The following is an 18941-nucleotide window of genomic DNA, read 5'->3' as shown; positions in this document are numbered from 1 at the left end:
ATTGTTACAGACACGCCAGGCGATACTAAATCCATGGACTTGACAACCTTCAATTTGTTTTAACAATACATCCATGGGTACAAATTACAGCAATGCCATTAACTATTATAGAAGTGCCACAACATCACTTTCAGCAAACATAGCCATGTCAACGATACCACGTCTAGCTCAACGCTAATAAACAAGATCGCCACAACTGCTCCATTCAACTTCACATCGGCAAACACCGCACAACAAGTGATCACTAACTTCATATATTTATAGTGATGCACAAACTATGTGTTTTAAACAGTTTTAAATAGTGTTTTTAAACAGTGTTTTAAACATTGACTGAAATATTCAATTTTTAATTTTTAACTTTAATTTTGATAGTATGCTGTACCAACAAATAGTATATAAAAGCTAGGTAATTATTTATTCAATCATGGCAACACTTCATCGATATAGTACAGTACGCACAAATACACTGATTATTTAAGTTTACGACACATGCACCCAGAGGCTTGGTTAACAATTAGCATCATATACATACATCTGAAGATGGTACATAGGTACCGAAAACGTTAATGAAAATATGATTTATTAGTTTCTCCATTTAATTGTATGATAAGCAAAGGCGGAACACACACATAATTATAGTCAAATTGTGATAGCTTATCGGTATACCTTCAATATGAAATTCATAAACTCTACAAGCTAATAATAAGAAATCCTAGAAAAATCTCACTGATACTCTATTAAGATTGAATAAAAACTCATTAAGAAGAGCTATCTGCTTTCTAACTAGGCAGGGTGCTTCAAAAAACATCTTCAAACAATAGGAAGGTTCACAGGAAACCCAACTTGTCATTTATGTAAACAAGCTAATGAAACAGCAACATCTACTAATGGATTGTGAGGCCTTAGAGTGGAAAAGATATCTACTCTTTGAAGCTGCCCCACAATAAAAACTGAACTCTGATTTGGTGAAGCAGATGATACATCTAATTAAAGATGTAGAATCTGACTTCTGAATCAGTAATTAGGAAGAGCACAAAAAGCCTTTCAGGCTGAGGTGCACTGCGGTATACCCACTTCCAACTCTAATCATCATCACCAAGTGCAAATTCTGTAGGTATTAAAAGTAGGGCACAAGGAAAAAAAGATCATTAATTTTGTCCTGGATAAGGGCTTGTTCATGAGAAAGTGTCTAAAATATTTACACATAACTAAAAATGCATGCTAGTCTTTGAAGACTCGCTAGTCTCTCTTGTGTTTTAATTTGTAAGGCTTTTGGCCACCATACTAGGGATCCATATGTGATCTGTGGCTTTACCACAGACTGATAGATCCATTTAAGTATGGTAAACTTTAAGCCCCAACTTTTACTCACTAGCCTTTTACAGGTTATTAATGACCATCTAGCCTTAGAGATGGTTTTTTTCTATGTGGTGATTCCATGTCAGTTTGCTATCAAGGATAACTCCTAGGTATTTTACACTGTCAGAAATCTCCAACATAGCACTGTCAATCTTAATGTTCTTAAGGTCATTAAGTTTCCTTTTCCTAGTGAATGGGACAATGGTAATTTTATTGGGATTTATCCCTAGACTCTTCTTTTTGCACCAGTCATTTACAATCTTCAGAGCATGTTTGTAATGTCTGAGATTATGTTAGGAAATTTACCTTTTACTAATAGGACAATGTCGTCTGCATATCCTTGAGTATAGATTCCTTTGTCATTTAATGAAGTTAGAAGAGAGTCTACTACGAGATTTCATAGAAGAAAGGGGTAGAATTTCCCCCTGTGGAGTTCCTTTCGTAATTGTACTTCTAATGTTTCTCCATATTCATGAGCTTGAATTGTTCTGCTACAGAGAGTGACTTCTAACCATCTATGTGTGGTTTGATTCAAGCCCCGCTGCTTAGTTTCTCTAATAATGGAGTGATAACTTGTGTTATCAAAGGCCCCTTGTATTTTTTTTATTTAGTTATTTTACGACGCTGTATCAACATCTAAGTTATTTAGCGTCTGAATGATATGAAGGTGATAATGCCGGTGAAATGAGTCCAGGGTCCAACACCGAAAGTTACCCAGTATTTGCTCGTATTGGGTTGAGGGAAAACCCCAGAAAAAACCTCAACCAGATAACTTGCCCCGATCGGGATTCGAACCCGGGCCACCTGGTGGCCCCTTGTATGTCAAGAAAGATTCCAAGGGCAATTTCCTGGTATTCAAGCGATTTTTCAATCCTACTAACCAGTTGGTGTAAAGCAGTATCGCATCACCTTCCTGTACGAAAGGCATGTTGATTTTCATGAATGTGATTTCTTATTAGAATTCCATTTTGAATATGTCTTTCTACTACTCTCCAATGTTTTGAAAATGAAGGAGGATAAGCAGATGGGCCGAAATAATTTGGGACTCGTATAGTTCCCTTATGCCGGTTTCGAAATAAATACTACTCTGCTTTTCCTCCAGGCCAAAGGTGTATATCCAAAGGCTATACTGGCCTTAAGGATTTCACAGAGTAGACAGAATAGCGAATCAGGTCCTTTCTGCAGTAAAGCTGGAAAGATTCCATCTTCACCAGGAGATTTAAATGGAGCAAATTTATTTATGGCCCATTCAATTTTGGAGACATTGACGATTGATCTGGCCACTTTCCAATCCCTCTTCGGAGGCTTTTATGATATGATATGATATGATATTTTATTCCACTGACTTACATCGGTGTTGATGGCCCTTCACATTTCTGCATACAGTGCCATCACTCCCTTGGATACATACTCTGCTTACGCTTTTTTAAACATCTGGCTATTACATATAATGACCCTAATCACTTTTCTATCACATCTCTCACCTCTGTTCCCTCCCTTCTTTTTCTACTTACCCCTCCCTTTCCTAGATATCTATCTCATTCTTACTAATCTCATTTAACTAAACAGTCACTTCTCTCAATTCCTTATTAATTGTTCCCAACATTGTTTACAATATGTTTAACTCTTCCATAGTTGTCAACTTATTTATTCACTTGAATCACTAACGTTCACTGAGCACTTATTCCAATTAATCTAATCTGTATATTTTCAGACGAAGTAGTTTCTACACTTTCATTATATTTCCATTTCCACTTCATTTATTATATTTGTATCACTACTTACTTATTATCACTCCCTGGTTATTACTTGTATCTTATCCTTTTTCACTATTATTCCCTTGCCTTACTGTCTTTTCTGTCACCATCACCATTTTCACTTTATCACTTTCCTAGTTTTGTCACTCATGCATACTACAGTATTTTCACTTTATCGCTTTCCTATGTTTTATCACTCATGCACCAACCTCTTAAGTTATAACTTTTCTGTCCCTTCTTCTCACTGACGTACCTCTATTCTCTGTCCCTAATGTTACTTTATCCCTTCCAGTTCTTGCAGAATCTCAACTTCTTACCTTAGTTTCTTTTTCGTCTCTCGATCCCTTTTGTAATTGCTGACCCATATTTGTTCTTCTAGCTGGATTCACTGAACTCTTTTTGCTGTTCTCAGCTCCTGTATGCCGTCCTTCTGTTTTCCTCTATCTACCTGGTGCCATCATTATTATTTTAGTGCAAGTCTCTTGTTTCTTCCTCAATCGCTTCTTGACATCCTTGTCTGCTGCTGTTCCTGCGCTTTGCATTATTTTGGTCGCTGGCCCCTCTTCCTGGTTCATGTGATTTGCTGACTCTTTCATTCCATCACGTGCTATTCTTTCCTGTGTGATGACCTCTCCACCTTCTAATTTTCCAAATAGTTCTCCCATCGTATGTTTTACTATAATGTTCCTTATCTCCTCTTTCATATCTCTTTTTTTCATTTCATTAACATTTGTCCCTTTCTCTGTATGGTTCAAATTTTCCAAACAAAATTCCACATCAAACATCTTCTCATTTATCTTTAATTTGTCTCCGTATAATCTAGTGAAATAACCATTTTTTCTTGCAACCTTCATAAAAGGAATCAATATTCTTCTGCATCTTACTTCATATTCAAAATCATTTCCAGTCTAATATTTGAGTTTTTTTTAAGTACTCGGAGGCTTTTAAATTATGGTCATTTCAAAGATAGCCAAAGTCCCTGTGATCACTATCAATGAATTCTGAGAAATCTGTATTTATTAGGAGTTTTAATATGTCTATGCTCGAGGTGAATTTGCACTTTGTATGGATAGAGTTTAAAATACTTCTGAACAACTTCGTGGAGGTTGAGTAATCTGCAATTCTTGTGATGCACGATGAATTGACTTTGGGGACTGTATTAGGAAGTTTCCTGTACTGCTGCAAGTCGAGCTTTAGGTGCATGCTTATTCTACACTATAAATAGCTCATATCATAATTTAATATCACGTCTAGAGGGTGCACATGACATATTGTAGACTCTCCTAAGTTCTGTTGCATCTGTGTTGTGTAAATTGTCTGAATTAGTAACTATATACAACGAGTCTTTTGTTGCATACTCATTTAAAAAAACTGAAAAGCAAAGTGACGCGTACACTTGACGACAATGCCTAATTACTGCTAATCCATAAAATCTCCCAACTTTTGTTAACATTTTACAAGACATAGAATTAAATTATTCTGATTACCTTATTAGATATATTTGTATTATTTTGATAGATTATTTTATGTACATGGTGTAGTTTAAATATAGAAACATGTGTTACCAGTATATGCTTTTGCACATTACATAATAAAAATATACCAGTAATTTAAAAATGGCCAAAATTTCTCAATAATTTCCGAATCAAACAAAATTTAACTTTTTCCAACAATGAAAATACAATTTCAGAAAGCTAAATGTCAATACAAAAATTGCAATCAAATGAAAATCATTTAACAGTCGTCAGAGTCAGCTTTTTCTCTAAAAAAAAATGCTGTAAACTCTCTAATGCAGTGATTCCCAAACTTTTTGAAGACACAATCCACTTCTGTGCGAAAATTTTGTTTGCGACCCCTCCTCCCCCCCCCCCCCATTACCGTAATGGTGCATAACACCATTTGAAAAATATAAACTTCTATAAAATCGTAAACAACGATAATTTTACTCAAAAGCAATGAATACCACCAAATTTCTAATCTACCAGTATCTCCAAGATGAGAAATCGAAATATGCAAATCTATTTTCCAATTCTCTTTGCTTCTTAGACTGGCCTTGCTTACTGATATATTTTTCGAACATTTTAAGCACTTTGAATAGTAATTTAAAAGGCCAAGATATTAACATAATGTCCACAGATAAAATCAACGAATTTTTAAGGATACTTAATTTCTGGTTAACATCACTTGACAAAGAGAAATTTCATTCATTCCAATTTACAAGTTTATTAAAGAACTCATGAAAAAATTTATCTACGTAATACCATATGCTACAACAGATGGTGCTTGCTTTCGCGGACAAGCAATAAAGTTTGCACAGTTTTAAACATTTTTTTTTTTCAGAAAGAAACTCGAAACAAATATGTCAATAATTAACAAAAGAATACTGAATCCATTTTTGGACAGTTGCATTCAACTGGCTGCAATTCCAAATAATATTAAGGAAAGATTCATTGAAATATGTACCTACTGATGGAATGTTGAAACTACGTTCCCCGCCCCTGCAGTATAAACCAGTTTTGGATCAAAAGAATGCAAGAATAACTCGAACTTCCAAAAAAAAGCTCTTAAATTCTGGTAGCACTTGAAACCTCGTATTTATGAAAAATACGTAAGTTTCTTGTCTATGCCTGCAATCAAAACACCGAGAAATCACCTTGAAATTTAAAATATTAGTGTGTTTGTGTCAGATACAGACTTTAGATTTTCAGCTACTTTCTGAAAAACAGACATATTTATCGTATTAATTATATTTTACTTTATAACTTCTGAAACATTCTTTTATTCTTATGTTCAACTTTGTTTAGTTCCTAATACAACACAAATGTATGTTAATAAGGCATTTCTCGTTTTATTTTGTAAATCATCTTGTGGTCCCCCTCAGCTGTCTACATGACCCCCACTTTGGGAACCACTGCTCTAATGTAAACACCACAAAAATATAATGCGGCACAAAGGTTAGAATTTTCCATAAATCACATGTTCTCGAAAACGTGGAACTGTTCTCTTCTTTGTGTTCAGAATTTATAAGTTAAATCTCGAAAGAAAAAAAAAAAGGCGATTGTACAGAAGCATATAGGAAGGAAAAATTAAAATGATTTGTATCATATTAATAAGTAGTTATTTAAATCTCTCATGTATGTCTATGTATGAGGGTACAAGAAATAATATTAGTATTTCACTACATTTCCTTCACTCATTGATGCTCTGACCTTGGTGCAGGCCTTAACTCAAACCTTACAACACAAATTTCACCAAGGTAATTCTACAGGGCAAGCCGAGATTACAGACATGCGGCGAATACAAGAGATGAAGCTCTAATATTATTTACCATGTGCGATCCCATTCTTCCTAAATATTTCATTTTCTCCTGTACCGCTGCCACCTGCTTCAAGTACCACTCCCTAGCCCTCTCCACAGCTTGCAGACCTTGCATCAGGACGTCTTTTTCTTGCTCAATTTGTTTCATTCTTTTCAGCTGAAACATGTGATGTCCATATTGTAAAAAGTTTTACGACAGCAATATATACTACAGTACTTGCAGTGTATCTTCAGTGATACTGCAGTTGGAAGAAGAAGATATCTTGTCTTAATTGCGACCATATCAAAAACTCATGAAGTTCTATCCTTTTTCAGGAAATAATTGTACGACATAATAAGAACAGAACTTGTAAATACTTCAAAAATCTATTCACATTCAAAGAATAACTGATAGCTAAATTATATCAATAGAAAATTTTCATTGTTGTTTAGAGAGAACTTCGCAATAAGACACGAGTGTAAGTATGCTGTAAAGTTGGAAGTCGTGCTTCTACTAAAATTATTTGTTTTTTTAAGAATTTATTGTAGATAAGGGAGCAAATAGCCATAGTAGCTGATGCACCCTTCTTAAATCTCATTAACTTAACTCTACTAAAATTACACAATCCCTCTAAAAATTTCAACTAATTCCACTCCTAAACATGAATTAAAAATTAAGCTTTATATCGTAACTGCTGATGAATCATGTATGAATAAAATCTTATTAAACATTTATATATTGAAATTTGAATTATTTCCTTAGAACCAATCATTTGTTTGTGCCTCACAGTTTGGAAACTACTACGTGTTACTGTTACTGATAATTTTATTAATTCTCTCTGAACACTTTACCATATTATAGTCAATTCCATTTTGCAGTGTATGACGCCGTGGCTCTCTCCTGCGTCCTGTCATTTTCTTGTGAGGAATCCCCACTTGGTCTGGTTGACCTACAGAACAATACAATATTTATCTCATCCAACTCTCAATTTTTGCATTTCTTACACTTTTTTTTTTAAGACTAATGTGTTCACAACACATCAACTTGCTACCGCAATAATGCTAAATTGGTGAATTAAATACTATTATAGTCACAATCATGCCATGGTATGAAAGAAAAATTTCACAACCTCGAGCGGGAATCGAACCTGCGACTTCCTGTTCTCCGGTCAGGCGCTCTACCACTGAGCTATCGAGTTTGTCTCACGCCAAAGGCTCGGAATTATCCTTTCATACTGGCGACTCTGTTATAGAGTACTGTCCATAGCGTCTGATCTTAGTCAGCACTGCTTATGGCTGGAAAGAAACAACGGACGTATATATGTCACCCAAACATCGTAAGATGAAGATTACATTTGCTAAATTGGTGATTACCAAACCCTGGAATGCATTTGTATCAATGCCAAAGTATATTAAAATCTGTGCTGTCTTTTTAGGTCTAACAGTGTTATTTGTGGCTTTTCTTAATTTCTTGCCTCACTTAATGGAACAGCAACGAAACTTTAAAAAGTATACTTTGAGAATTCATCATACACGACAAATATATAATTTTTTGTTTTTAATATAATGCACAAATAATTAAGCACATACAATATCAGAATATGTACGAAATATACACAAAGTTATAAGTTAAAGATTATATTACTATAATCGTTATCTTTATTATAGACATGATGCCCACTTCATTATCCACTAAGCATGTTCAGCCAGCGGGATAAAGTAATTTGAGTCACCTAATACTCAGGAACGCATATCCAGCGTTTCAGTTCTAGAATGCAGGCTCATCTTTCCATGAACTCTGAATCCTCAGTGTTACCTGGACTAATACTTGTGTTGGACAAGAATAGAAAATGAATTTTTTCCGAGATTCTTCCGTTTTCCTTAGCTTATAAATTCCATTTCTCTTTACCTTTCTCTCATTTCATTGTGTCAAAAAATACAATATATTAGTATTTGAGCATCAAATTATGATGGCCAGCCAGATACAATTTTCTTTCTGTCAAGCGCATGAGTACATTCATATTCTCCCAAGAGAGCCTGCAGTTCAATAGAACTTTGGTCTACTTCTTCCTTTCTTTCCTCCCTCTCCCTCAACTGAAAATTAAAATTAAATAAAGGTATAGTCACAAGTCACTACTTTTGTATTACATATGCAAAAGTTGCACGTCGCATTCGCACACAAGCCTAAAGTAGCATGCAGTATTCTGGTTTTCATGCTGCAAATGTTGCAACAGGAGATTGCACTTTTGTATCTCTGTGCTGATTTTTTTAGTGCCTCTCGTGGTTATGTTCCTGATAGGTTTCCAGATTATGAAATGCAAGCTACAGCTTACTTATAAGCAGCTTTTATTATAAAGCAGAGAACAAAATGTAGAGCTACCAAAAGAAAATGTGCTGGGTCACAAAAGTGAATGAATAATAATTTTAAGAACTAAAAGTTTCAGCAAGATTTAGTTTTAACCATTTTATTCATACTGGGCCTGAAGAGTATGAAATTTATTCTTAACATCATTTTTTACATTTGTGTTACACTAGCAATTTATGCTAAGGCCAACCACTTTTTATTTTTTATTTATTTATTTTTTCGCCAGGTTCTATTAGGTCTGTTATTTATTTTTCTGCTCCAATTAGTACCTGTATTCAAACCTGACATTGTAAAGCCATTAGAAAAACGCCAGTATACCAGATAACCAATAGCATTATTCTTGTAAACAGTATTGACAACTCTCCTGTTTGATATTATGCTACATAAAGTATACTCTTCTCTACGTTGTATATTTTGCAATTGACACCGTTCATTTTCATCATACAGAACACTATGATGCATATAAACAATACACTATATGAACAATATGTATTATGGCACATTTGGGTAGTGATGCTGTTCATAATCACTGCAAATGCTTCAACAAAACCAATATTAAAAATGCTGTGAATGCAGCCCTGGTAATTCCATAGCCGCTGCTTTCTGTGTATTGTATTGTATTTATTAACATTCCATGGTATTCGTATATTGCTTCACAGCTAGAATATGGAACAAGTCAAAAAACTTAAATACTACCAGTGCTATAAAGTCTTAATTCATAGTCACAATCTACAGAAGAGGTTTACAATATAGTCTACTAGTAAAACATAAAGTTTTAGTATCAATTTCATGAAGCGTTGTTGAATGTCATGAATTTACCTACAGAATAGGAGGCGTGAGAAATTAGGTATTTCTTTAATTTGGCCTTAAATAATGTTATGTTTTGAGTTTCATTTTTTATATCAATAGGGAGGCTATTAAAAATTTTTACTGCCGTATAACGCACTCCTTTTTGATAGCACGATAGACTTGCTGATGGAGTAATACTGTAGTGTAGTACTGTTATCCACACATCACAGTAAACAAGTTGTGTAGTATTTTGTACTGCAGCACTTCAAAAATAGTGATATGTGACCATACCTTAGAAGTAAAAATTTTTGCACAGGAACAAATCTAATGCAGTAATAGTAATCACACAAATACCACTACTTTTAAATAAAGACACTCTTAAACTATAGAACGTGTTGGTACTAAGATAGTGAATTGATGATAATGGAGGAATGAATAATTTCGAGGGAAAAATTGTTCCAGGGCCGGGTATCGACAAATTATTCAAATTAACTTTACACGGAGTTATACCTGAAAGCTTGATTTGCATAATGGAGGAATGTTTGAATGACAGCAAAGGAAATAGAGACAACCTACCTATCCAACAGCTGCTCATCTTCTCATGATAGAACACCAGTACATCTGTGTGTTGTGTGAAGACTTCATTTCATAGGTACAGTTGAAATATTTAGATTTGTATGGTATTTACCATGATTTTAAATTCCATAAATTTAAGTACTGGTACAACAGTAATATTGAATGTATCGTACTTCCCATTGCTTTGAATAATAGAAATTATATGTGCACCATCTTAAATTGACTTACCAGATGGTTTTCCATCTCCTGACCCCCTTCCTCCACGAGTGTTGCCTCGAGTTTCCAGTCCTTGGTATGCCATGGGTTTGTTAATTTCATGGTCGTTCATCATGAGGCCCATCTGCCAGTTCTGCAAAGCTGTTCGTATTTCTGCTTTGTCGAGATTTCTCTCTGTTCCAAGATTGCGTTCACCGCTAGCCACCAACATAGCTCTTTCCAAGCCTGCTGCTGTCCGTGGTGGTTTTGGAGGTCCATACAGTATGCCACCAGGTTTCATATTGGGCATTATGAGCTTGGCATCACTGGCGTAGTTCCTCAGTTCATTTAACTCAGGCTGAATATTCTCTTTCCTCTCTCCAAGAAGCTGAGGCATGCTTAGTGTTCTCTGCTGAGACATTGCATTGTTTGGATGAACAGTGGCTGTGTTTGCTGCTGTCCACGACTGTTTTTGTGACGACTCAATATCAAGCAGAGGAGCTGAGGGAGGACGGATGGGTTGGGTGGGGCTGGAGCAGTCAGGTTTGTGTGATTGTCCTCGTGTACTTTCAACTTGATTCCGAAGAAGACAAATTTTCAGGCCAGCACAAAATCGTTCAAAAGACAAAAGACCATTTGGAGGAGTAACTTTCTGCAAGCTGTCTATCACTCCTTTAGGAAGACCTTTTGTACCATCATCCTGCCATCGATTCTCAATTTCTGTAACAATACATTTTTAACCGTACTTAGGCCTAATAATAAAGTGTGCCAACCTGGGCAGGTTTTATATATATATATATATATATATATGCGCCTAATAAATGTGAAAATATTTTATTTTGTTTTTGCAAAAATAGTAATTTTAATTTTGAACAAAGTTTTATTAATTGCGCATTAAATGCACCTGAGAATGTACAAAAGGTGCATATACATGGTTCAACTTTTTTTTTTAACTTTACACATTCAAGCAATGCATGCAAGATTGACTGAAACACATTCAATTATGCCTGTGTTTTTCCACTAAAAATGAGAATGGATGTAGCAATTAAAAGCTACCCATTACTGGTGGGTATCTTGTGTGTTATTTCGTTCAACAGTAGCATGTAGCAAACACCAGCACAGTCTAGTATATACAGACACGAAGCTTGAGTTGTCGAGGGTGATGTTGGACCTTTCAAGCTGAAAATGGCGGCAAGTACGATTAGCTTTATTGAAGATTATCGCAAATACCAGTGCCTATGGAGTGTTTAACCACAATTCTGAGAATCATGTAGGCCTAAGTACTGGATTGGTATTTAGTATCTATTAATTAATATATATATATATATATATATATATATATATATATATATATATATATATATACACATATACATATACAGTATATATATCGTGAAGATGATGTTCAACACGACACACCATGTAGACACAAAATCTGCGTGCATCTTAATTGAATGTGCGTTTTAAACTTTATTCTTTCAATATTCTCCCCAGAGTGCATGCGTACATACATGGAAAATTGAACCTTGTAGATGCACCTAAATACGCATTTTCAATAATAGATACACAGTACAACGCATTTTCTCGTTAGAACTTATTTCCTGAAGAAGTCATTCGAGTTGTGTTTATGGAAGTTTCGAAGAAGTTTCTCAGAGGCTACGCATCCATTGAAACAGTGTGTTAAATTATTACATATTTGGATAGAAATGTGTTCCGTTCTGCATAAGAAGGAACATTGTTCAAAGAGGATATAAACTGGAAAAACCCAACAAACTGGTCATCAACCTTATGACTCGGTAAGAATGCCAGTAACTTAAGTTTTCTCTGCATAATGCTTACATTTCATTCATTATTCATATCAGTATTATGAAGAATGAGATGAAATACCATATATACTTTCGTAATAGACGTCATCGCATAATGTACGCATCTCTGTTTTTGACAGTAGTACATAGGGAGAAAAAATTCCCGCATTATATTTTCAGTTGATATCTGTGGTAATCTACCAAGTTTTTGCTTTATTTTCATTCAGTTTTAGGTTATACTGTAAAACATTTTTATTCATTTTGTATATTACGCACTTTACATTATTACTAGAGTCCAAAGATTTAGCGCAGATCTAGCCTGCCACGTGAAGGAAGTGGTAACATTATGTCTGTTTACTGCTGCGCCATGCATCATGTACGTACAGTCAACTCACAACACTTCTGTCAAGTTCCAGACAATCCGGTCAGTGATAGGATTTACCCATGCGTAATAATGTGATTAACCATAACTTTTCACCTATTTCTGAAACTATCACCATTTTAGAATCATTTGCCAATGCTTGAAGCTCTAAAAATAATGTGGACAATATCTCACATATTTTTAATGGGTTACCTAACAAACCAATTGTCACATACCTAAAAAATAAATTTGTTACATAGGTAAGAACAATAAAATTGTGGGAATGCAGTAATGTCGGCTATAATACGTGATATTGTAGGGCCGCATTTAATAGCAAGCTGGACTCCCAAGTCCTGATTATGACATAATCACAATAGGCGCGATATGTTGACAGCATTCTACAATAGTTTTTTCTGCCCCAGGATGTTTTACGATCATAAAGAGCGAAGATGATCTGGAAAAAGTCCTGGATAGCATAGAAATACCTGAACAGCATGGTGCAGATGATCCTAAAGAAGCATCAATCGGGTTACAACCCAAGGCGAAGAAAACAAATATTCTGATGTTCAAACTCTGGAAAGTCAACAGCCTTCACCTCAGAAGTAATTGCCTGCTGTGTCTGCTCGAAAGAAACCACTGGTGCCCATACATGTCGAGACTACGACCGAAAACTACATTCGATCTGCAGACATGTTCTTAGAGATGGCAAAGGTGAGGATATAGGTTATGGGAGCAGAGTTCTGTGCAATCTTTGTTTCAATATGAACAAAGCTGCTGAAGGAAGAAAAGACGGTAAATCGAATCCCGAACACCAAGCAAAGAAAATGAAGTTAAACCCTGAAAAAAAATTTCCTCCCACCCATTTAGGAGATACTGTTCAAATTCCCATTCCTGACTTCGACAAGAGAAAGGGTGATTCTCGCAATGTGTTCACAGTTGTGATGAAGGTGTCTGAAGATGGCTTCTACCAACTAGGAACAGTGAATAGGATTCTGAAACAGCTTTATTAGAGGTCGCAGTTCACAGTGTATCCAAAGGAATTAGTGAGACTTGAAGATGTCCCGAATCATGAAATTGCACTCCGAACAGCCGCGACCTCTCAGTCTATAGGAGGTGGCCAAGGATTCATTAGATGCATGTGCAAGACCAAGTGCCGAAATATGCAGTACTTTTGTGTGAAAAATGAAATACAGTGCAATTTTAAGTGTCGCTTATCTCTCCCTTGTTGCAACAAATAAGAGTCTTTGATTTTGGTAATTTAATATTCTTATACTTTTCATTCATTTAAAAGTAATATATATAATATATAAATTTAGCTTCCCTTATAAAAAGGTTGCCAGATTTGACAAAGCGTATTACATATAATTTGGAAACACACCTAAAAGGCAAAATGAGTTACATTAGAAATGGTTAGGGAATCGAATATACAAAATGTCAGAAAAATTTACACTTAAGTATCGTTTGTGCTCATTTACAGTTAAGAAAGAGGGAAAAAAATATCATCAGATAGGTTAGAATGATTTGAATGCCATATACCGCAAGAAAAATAATAGTACGGATTTATTCACAGAATAGTTGTTGAAAATTTTCAGACTTATTATTTATATATTTAATTATTGTTTATGTTTTTAACAAATTTTTTTAAACAAATTAAGATTTTCTATGCAACTGTATGAAACATTAAATTGTTCTTTGAAATACTTTTTTTTTTTTTTTCCTTTTTTCATTTAGATATATTACAGTGGCAAAGTTCTGACATTATATATAATGCCTAGATAATATATACAATGCTTAGGAAAAGTATAAAAAAAAATTAAGAATTTATTACTTTGCCAAAAATTGTCCGGCATTTTATATAGTTCCTAGACTTTCTATTTACGATAATTCCTGAATTTTATACTTTACTGGTGACATAGACTACCCACCTTGAATATTGTATGAATTAGCAGTTAAATGTTATTTTTTACATTCTGAAAAACTGTGTGTGTGTGTGTGTGTGTGTGTGTGTGTGTGTGTGTGTGTGTATGTGTGTGTCATATATATAGTTTTCTGCCCAAGGGCAGGTTTTCCCTGCAAACCCAGCAATCTCAAATTTTTCCTACTTTCTATCTTCCTCTTAGTCTCCGCATTATGATCCATGTACGTACATATCTTAAAATTGTCTATCATCTGATATCTTCTTCTGCCTCGAACTTTTCTTCCGTTCACCATTCCTTCCACTGCATCCTTCAGTAGACAGTTTCTTCTTAGTCTGTGACTCAGCCAATTCCTTTTTCTTTTCTTGATCAGTTTCAGCATTATTCTTTCTTCACCCAGTCTTTTCAGCACAGCTTCGTTTATTATTCTATTTCACATGCTTCATTATTCTCCATATCCATATTTCAAATTCTTCTAGTTTCTTCTCTTCAGATCGTCATAACGGCCATGTTTCTGCCTCATAGAACATCACACTCCACACAAGACACTTCACTAATCTCCTCTTAGTTACTTTTCCACAGGTCCGCAGAAGATGCTCCTTTTTCTATTGAAAGCTTCCTTTGCCATTGCTATTCTCCTTTGACTTCCTGACAGCAGCTCATATTACTGCTTATAGTACACCCCAAGTATTTACATAGGCCTATACATACATACATACATACATACATACATACATACATACATACATACATACATACCAGGTGTTTCAGACCACCAATATCAGACTTTTTTCTCGAAAACTATACGGTAGTGGTTGTTCATAAAAAAATGTTGATAACCAAAACCTATGTAAAGAATCGATTGGTGGTAATACCATTTCCCTTAACAAACCAAAAGCAGGGGTACCTGTGGTCAACTTCGAAATTTCAAACGAGAACATAGGTAATTGAAGGTATCATTGGAACCTTCTTTTAAAAAGAAACAACTTTTACCGAAACTTTTTTTCTAATTTTTATTGTTCACTCACAAAGCAATAAAAATGGTATCTTCTGAGAAATGTATGTTGTTTATGTACATACTGAACCGGTAGTAGGTACATCATTGTATGAATCCAAGTCACTTTCCAGTGCCTTTTATTTTGCATAGCAACAGTAAATTTCATTTATTCGTCCATACAATGTTGTCTCCATTTGGGTTTGCAATTTGGAAAATACCATTCACAAATGAATAAGCATTCGATATGTTGATGATACTTGCAGAATGCCATCGGAATTGCAGAGAAGTAGCACATGTTTACGCAGAGAGATATCTATTATGCGCCCATCATTCGTACAATGTTTTTCACGTCTTGCAAAGCATGTGCATACAAATGGCATGGTGCAACCGAAACACAACAAAGATGAGCATATTAGACGACCTGTGAGGAATGAGAAAGAAGCTGCCAATATCCTCACTGTGGTGATAGTTAATCCTCATGACTCCACAAGAAGGATTGCCCGTGACTCTGGATTGCATCATAGTAGGGCCTACAGTGTTTAGAATTCTCAAAGACAACAAATTTCATTCATACCATATTCTTCCCCACCAAGAACTTGAGGGACATGACTTCCTGACTTGTTTTGATTTCTGCAACTGGTTTCTAAACATAGACCGTGATTTCGAGCTCAGAATTCTGTGGACTGATGAGGCAACTTTCAAAAGTAATGGTCAGGTGAATATCTACAATGACCGTTATTGGTCTCTGATTAATCCATACTGGCTACATGAAGTAGATTACCAGCATGTGTGAAGCCTTAACACATGGTGTGGCCTCCTCGGATACTGAGTCATAGGACCATACTTTTTTTGAGGAGAACTTGAACGGCAGAATGTACGCATGCTTCATCCGAAACATTTTGCACCATTTGCTTCATAATGTTCCCCTTGTGCTTCAGTTAATGATGTAACTTCAGCTGGACGGCTGTATGGCTCACTTTTCACGTAGGGCTCGACGAGTTATTAACCAGTTACTTCCCCTACAGTGGATTGGACGAGAAGGACCAGTAGCTTGGTTGGCCCGAACTCCTGACTTTGCTCCAAATGACTTCTTGTAGGGGAGAATTAAAAACATGGTCTACCAGGTGCGTCCAACAACTAGAGAAGATATGGAACAAAGAATTAGAGAAGCCTGTGGGTCTCTCAAGTGTGCTGAAGTGCTCTGTGCAACCACAGGGGAGTGTCTTGGGGCCCCTTCTATTCCTGGCTTTTGTAAATGATCTGCCAGTTAACATCTTGTCCAGATTTGCAGATGATCGTATTGCATACAAGGAAATAAAAAGTTACGAATATACTACTCTTCTTCAGAATGACCTCAATACAACAAATGATTGCACAATAGCCAACAAAATGAAAATAAATTCTCTAAAGAGCAAAGCTGCCAGCTTTACAAGAAAAAGAAATAAAATAATTGCATCGTATACATTAGGAGGTGAAACCATTCCGGAAGTTAACAAATGTAAATACCTAGGAATAACATTCAGCAGCGATCTCAGCTGGGGGGAACACATTACTGACACAGCGGGAAAAGCATGGAGAGCATTACACTTTGTAATGAGGGTACTGAGAAAAGGTACTAGTTCGTCCAGTAATGGAATATGGTGCTGCATGTTGGGATCCTTACAGATTAGAACATATTAAGACGCTGGAAAAAATTAAAAAACGGGCTCTCAAGCATTGTCGTAATAATTCACCATTAAAATGCGACACACAGACAGGAGAATGCGAATTCGATTATGTGCAATGTTCAAAACATACAGAGGTGAGCCTGCCTGTAGAGAAATAAAAAATAGGTTGCAGCAGCCAAATTACTCTTCAAGGAACGACCATTCATATAAAGTGAGGGAAAGAAGACAGAGGACGGACACTGGAAAGTTTTTTTTTTTCTCAATCGTACTATCAGGGACTGGAATGCTTTACCTGCATACTTACTAAAGGCTTTACCAACAACCAAAAATGTATTTAAAAATAAGCTTAAGGACTTCACTAATAGACGGTAGTATATTATACACACTATTTAAAGGGTGTAATTGATATTTTGCTGTTTGAAATGTTGTATCAGTGAAGAAGTGTGTTGTGTCAGTAAAGAGTGAAGTCTGTTTCTGTCAGTGAAGCTTTATAGTTTATAGTGGCAGTGCAAAGTATTTGAACAGTGAAATGTTTTTGAAGTGTTAATGAAATCAGGATAGAATCAGTGAAATGTGTCGTAGTTTCAGTGCAGTGAGTGAGTTGTCAGTGACATGAGTGTAGTGCTGAAAGATACTTGTGCAGGTATGAACGTATCATACTTGTGGGCTTTAGTTTGAACTTAGGGTTAAATGTTATTTTAAATGATCGTACTTCATTTAATTTAGGATGCTCCCTCTTATTATTATTATTATTATTATTATTATTATTATTATTATTATTATTTTTATTATTAGTAGTAGTAGTAGTAGTAGTAGTAGTATTAATTTATTATTAATTGTATTTTTTGTTAATTGTGTTTATTATTGAGTGTAATTAGTTACCACAGCCACTGGGTACATACCCATTTGCAGTGTGAATAAATACATACATACATCACGGATGTTAGTAGGAGATCAGAACGTTGTTTAGCACAGGGTGGCGGACATTTTGAACAATTACTATGAAGAGTGTACGTACATTAACAATGTACAGCATTTCTCAGAAGATACCATTTTTGTTGCTTTGTGAGTAAATAATAAAAGTTAGAAAAAAAAAGTTTCAGTAAAAGTTGTTTCCAATGGTACCTTCAATGACCTATGTTTTCATTTGAAATTTCGCAGTTGACCACGAGTAGGCTACCCCTACTTCCGGTTTGTTACGGGAAATGTACTACCACCAATCGATTCTTTACATTGGTTCCTGTTATCAAAATTTTTTTATAAACAACCAGTATCATATAGTTTTCGCGAAAAGACCTGATACAGGTGGTCTGAAACACCTGGTATATAAATATGTTATTACTCTCACTTAAAACAGTGTGTTTTTCACTCCAAAGGCATAGCTAAGACAGAGTTATCACTAACACTAGCACTTTCATTCCACTACCACTACTGTCATCATCACTACCATTTCCATCATCTCCACTCAATCGAATTATTTCGTCCATAGTAGACTCAAGCTTGCTGTCATTCTACCAATACCCGTCCTCAATTTTCACTACATGGCGACAATAACCTTGCCAGTCTTTCTGAGAAACTTCATTTACTGCCTGCACACTCAGTTTCCTTAGAGCTCCTAGGGAAAATTCTCTGCTTGTATTATTCTCTCAGAGCAAAGGCTTTACCTTTTGTCTTGGTTATCTTTTTCCTTACAAGGAATGCCATGTCTCATTAACCAAGCGACAATTTCTTTGTCTGGTAACTGGAAGGCTACTTGCACTGAATGACAGGGAGCATTGTCAAGCACTATTACAAAGGTCGAAAATTTGAAAGTTACTCACTCCCTCAACCATTTCCCGAAGCTGGTGGAGTTCATTT

At 35.5% G+C, this 18941-nt stretch overlaps 1 protein-coding gene across 3 annotated transcripts in view; it reads right to left on the bottom strand.

The window, feature by feature from the left end:
* LOC138707986 (suppressor APC domain-containing protein 2) overlaps window positions 1–18941 on the bottom strand; it is a 65378-nt gene that overhangs the window by 22284 nt on the left and 24153 nt on the right. For all 3 annotated transcript variants that reach the window (XM_069838086.1, XM_069838083.1, XM_069838085.1), the window contains 3 exons: window positions 10372–11058; window positions 7266–7363; window positions 6445–6591 (listed from right to left, as the gene is read on the bottom strand). In XM_069838086.1, coding sequence (XP_069694187.1) covers window positions 6445–6591; window positions 7266–7363; window positions 10372–11058 — 932 coding nt within the window. The remainder of the gene's footprint in view (window positions 1–6444; window positions 6592–7265; window positions 7364–10371; window positions 11059–18941) is intronic.

This window comes from Periplaneta americana, chromosome 10, assembly GCF_040183065.1.
Source record: "Periplaneta americana isolate PAMFEO1 chromosome 10, P.americana_PAMFEO1_priV1, whole genome shotgun sequence".
NCBI lineage: Eukaryota > Metazoa > Arthropoda > Insecta > Blattodea > Blattidae > Periplaneta > Periplaneta americana.
The sequence above is the reverse complement of the archived record's forward strand: the minus strand, read 5'-3'. Positions and strand labels throughout refer to the sequence as shown.